Consider the following 3,906-nt stretch of genomic DNA (forward strand, 5'->3'; position numbering starts at 1 on the left):
GGAAGGAAGGCTGGTGAGGGTTTGGATCTGAATAATCGGAAGGAGGAGCAATGCTCCAGGGATGGCAGCACAGCTTTTTCCATGCTGAGGTGTTGCAGGTGAAGGTAAACCTTACTCCTTTAGTGTAGAAAGGAACGGTACTACACCTCTGTCCATCATATCCACACTGAAACAGTCCAGCCTCACTCATGATCTTCCTTCAGGACAGAAGTGAGAAGACCAGGGCCTGAAGTGATCTGAAGGCATTTCATTAAGAGCTTGCTGTATCTGTGATCTCTTCATAGACATCTTTTATGTTTCTTACTCCCAGCTGCAGAGAATGCTAACTATGTTGATTCCTACATGTGTCTTGGGAAACTGAAACGTCCTACTTTTATATCTTCCGAGCTAGATTTGGAAGCTCTGTGCTCACAGAGTCTGAAGATGCTTTTGGCATGTACTAAGATATTGTAGTATCATAAACAAAAAATGGATTAACATGATGGCCACACAGACCTTCCCTAAAGGAAACTTACCTGAGAAGGTGTAAGACTTAGCACACCAATTCTATGCTACAGCTTAGAAACCTCCCTTACTGTGGGAGAAAATGCACCCCACTAAAGACGTTACTATGGTGGCTTTTGTTTTCCTTTACAGAACTATAGTCTAAAACAAACTTGCCCTACATATACAATGCTTACCTTAAGCAGGAAAAGATATTGGTAAAGGCTTAATGGTTGTAGGACTTGTGCCAAGAGTGTAGATACAAGCTGATGTAACTAAACCCTGGTCTCACACTCTGACAACATACTTCCCAGAGTTCTTAGCTATTCATCTTATTCATGGAGCAAAAACAAATTGCTGGCCTAATTATTGCTGAAATAGTCTATTTAGTAGTACTTCTGATCTCTGGTGTGGCTATCTCTTCTGTCAATCTGTCTTTTCCAGAGAGCTCACTCTACAGATAATTACACAAAAGCTACAGACAGTGCTTAAAAGATGGAACACATGATAGACACCATGCATCAATCGCAAATAAGCATGCTAGAGACCATAGTTATTTAGATAAAAGATGAAACTGAAAGCCTATGGAGGGGGCCTGCCCTTTAGCTCAGTTCTTTAAGTGGCTGCTTCAACAAAGCAGTCAGGCTCAGGTTGTTGTGGTTTGATCCCCACAACTCAAGCCAGCCAAACCTGCCCTGAAGGCATTCAGAGCAAAAAAAAAAAAAAAAAAAAAAGAAAGCAAGCCTATGAGTACAATCAGGCTTTAATTGTCACTATAGTGTTACCACTATTTTATACAATTCTGTACCTTATAATAGGTCTCCTCACCACTACAAACATACTTTTCTAAAAACAAACATGTTCAGGGAGCCAGGCATCAAAATATAACTCTAGATCCCAGTGATTTACAAAAGGAAATATTGGGGCTGGTGAGAGCGCTCAGTATAATAAGTGCTTGCCTGGCAAGTGGAAGGGCCTGAGTTCAATCCCCACTTCTGAAAAAAAAAAAAAAAAGAAAGAAAGAAAGAAAAAGAAAGAAAGGAAATATTGTCTATGCATAACAAGCTCATAATTTTGATAAATAAATACAAGACTGGGATACATTTTCTGAATCCCTTGACTAACTATATCTATTTAAATATCTCAAGGCAAACTTCTGGTTTTATGTTGCTATGCTCATAGTGATTTGTTTATGTCTGCTCGTTTTATTCTGTCTGCTGCAGAAGAATTCAAACTCATCAATGTCTAGAGGCTCTACTGTGATAGGTCACTCTGATTCAATCTCTAGTCAAATAAGCAGAAAGAGGAAAGTGTTGGGGACCACAGATTATAAATTGTGATTAGGATCTGTTCAAAGCCCATGTTTTCCTTACCTTAAGAGCTGGTTTGGAACATGGAAAGCCCTCCCCCCTCCCCCCCGCCCCCGGTTTTCTCCAGGCCACTGCTGAGACCTTAGTGCTCAATGAAAATAAGTTGCTCACAGAGCAGGATGAGGTCTTCTGAGGACATACAGGGATGGCCAGCACCCAGTTGTGGGAAAGGACCTTAACGTTTTTTTGTGAAATTAAACTTGTCTATCATTCTGTCCCTGTCAAGGAAAGGTATGTTAACTCTCTCTCAATCTCTCTCTCTCTCTCTCTCTCTCTCTCTCTCTCTCTCTCTCTCTCTCTCTCTCTCTCTCTCTCTCTGTACTTCTCACTGAAAAAAATGTAATGTGGGCCAGACAAGGATCTCTTTGCCTTTTCCCATCCTGAAGAACAGACCTTTCAGCCCCTCTATGCATTTCTATATTGTCTTGACTTCCATTTCATTCTTTGCTCTATCCCTCATACAAGCAGTTGGGGATGTTGACCAGCTCCCCAAAAGTCTCTGAAGTTTGTGTTTTTTTCTCAAAATGAATCACTTAGCACACCTCAGAAGGAAGCTACAAAAGGAAAAGCCACTGCCTAAATTGGGAACATTCAAATATTTGGGTTTGGGTGGAGCAAAGGCTCTGGGTTTCCCTCACAGTCTTTGAATTTTTAAGATGTTCTTGGAAAGGAACAAAGTCATGGTACACATAAAACTGTCAAAGAAGGAAACAGTCTAAAGGAATGTTTTGTTTTGGGAATTATAAAATATGTCTAATATTTCCCTCTCATATTCTTCCTAAAGATAATATTTTGTAAGAGATGGCTGCTGCAAATCATTCTTCAGTGACTGATTTCATCCTTGAAGGGTTAACCAAACATCCAGAGCTTCAACTGCCACTCTTCCTCTTATTCCTTGGGATCTACGTGGTCACGGTGGTGGGCAACCTGGGCATGATCCTCTTAATTGCCATCAGTTCTCAACTTCACTCTCCAATGTACTTTTTTCTCAGTCACTTGTCCTTCATCTATCTGTTCTACTCCTCAGTCATTACCCCTAAAATGCTGGTGAACTTTCTGTCAGAAAGGAACATTATCTCTTTTCTGGAGTGCATGATGCAGCTCTACTTCTTCCTTACTTTTGCCATTGCGGAAGGCTACCTGCTGACAGCCATGGCCTATGACCGTTACGTTGCTATCTGCAGCCCCCTGCTTTACAATATTGTCATGTCTCATAGGGTCTGCTCCATAATGATAGCTGTGGTATACTCACTGGGTTTGTTTGGGGCCATAGTCCACACCACCCGTATGTCAATGCTGTCCTTCTGTGGGTCTCACATCATCAGCCATTATTTTTGTGACATTCTGCCCTTCTTGACTCTGTCTTGCTCCAGTACTCACATTAATGAGAAACTGCTATTTATTACTGGAGGAGTTAATACCTTAGCACCTACACTCGCTGTCCTCATCTCCTATGGATTCATCCTCTCCAGCATCCTCCGTATTTGCTCCACTGAAGGATGGTCCAAAGCCTTTGGCACTTGTAGTTCCCATCTCATGGCTGTAGGCATCTTTTTTGGGTCTATAACATTCATGTATTTCAAACCCCCTTCCAGCAATACTATGGACCAGGAGAAAGTGTCTTCTGTGTTCTACACCACAGTGATCCCCATGCTGAATCCCCTGATCTACAGCCTGAGGAACAAGGAGGTCAAGAGTGCATTGAGGAAGGTGGTTGGGAGGATGTGGGCATCCTGATAAGGGATGATCCCATCAGGATCAGGGAAAAGAGCTCACATGAGAAGTTGCCATAGGTTCTTTCAGTCTTCTTTCTTTTTAAAAATTTTTTAAACTTTATTGAAAAGCAATAATTACATATATTAAAAATTGTAGACAAATATTGAAATGGAAAGATATAAGATGTAGAAGAGTGATTTTTAAAGAAATATTTCTGAATGAATACATCGCATGAATTTAATAGATTTCACACTGTTAATAGGTTATTTACAATCTTAAGTGAATATAACAATAAACTGTCCAAAATAAAAATGAATAAGAAATCACAAATCAGTCA

General features: G+C 40.6%; 2 protein-coding genes across 2 annotated transcripts in view; one reads left to right on the forward strand and one right to left on the reverse strand.

The window, feature by feature from the left end:
• The first annotated feature begins 2,648 nt into the window (after nt 1-2,648).
• LOC105742888 (olfactory receptor 8D2-like) lies at nt 2,649-3,590 on the forward strand. The gene has a single exon (XM_012515823.2). The coding sequence runs from the start codon at nt 2,655-2,657 to the stop codon at nt 3,588-3,590; it is 936 nt and encodes a 311-aa protein (XP_012371277.1). The 5' UTR covers nt 2,649-2,654.
• A 216-nt stretch (nt 3,591-3,806) lies between these two features.
• Nucleotides 3,807-3,906, reverse strand: part of LOC101585471 (AFG3-like protein 2) — a 23,552-nt gene continuing 23,452 nt past the window's right edge. Inside the window, exon 4 of the mRNA XM_012515824.1 lies at nt 3,807-3,821. Coding sequence (XP_012371278.1) covers nt 3,807-3,821 — 15 coding nt within the window. The remainder of the gene's footprint in view (nt 3,822-3,906) is intronic.

Source organism: Octodon degus, unplaced genomic scaffold (assembly GCF_000260255.1).
Source record: "Octodon degus isolate 3935 unplaced genomic scaffold, OctDeg1.0 scaffold00080, whole genome shotgun sequence".
Classification (NCBI taxonomy): Eukaryota; Metazoa; Chordata; class Mammalia; order Rodentia; family Octodontidae; genus Octodon; species Octodon degus.

Excerpts from the sequence above, each read along its gene's own strand:
- LOC105742888 (XM_012515823.2), top strand. The coding sequence starts at position 2,655 with ATGGCTGCTGCAAATCATTCTTCAGTGACTGATTTCATCCTTGAAGGG.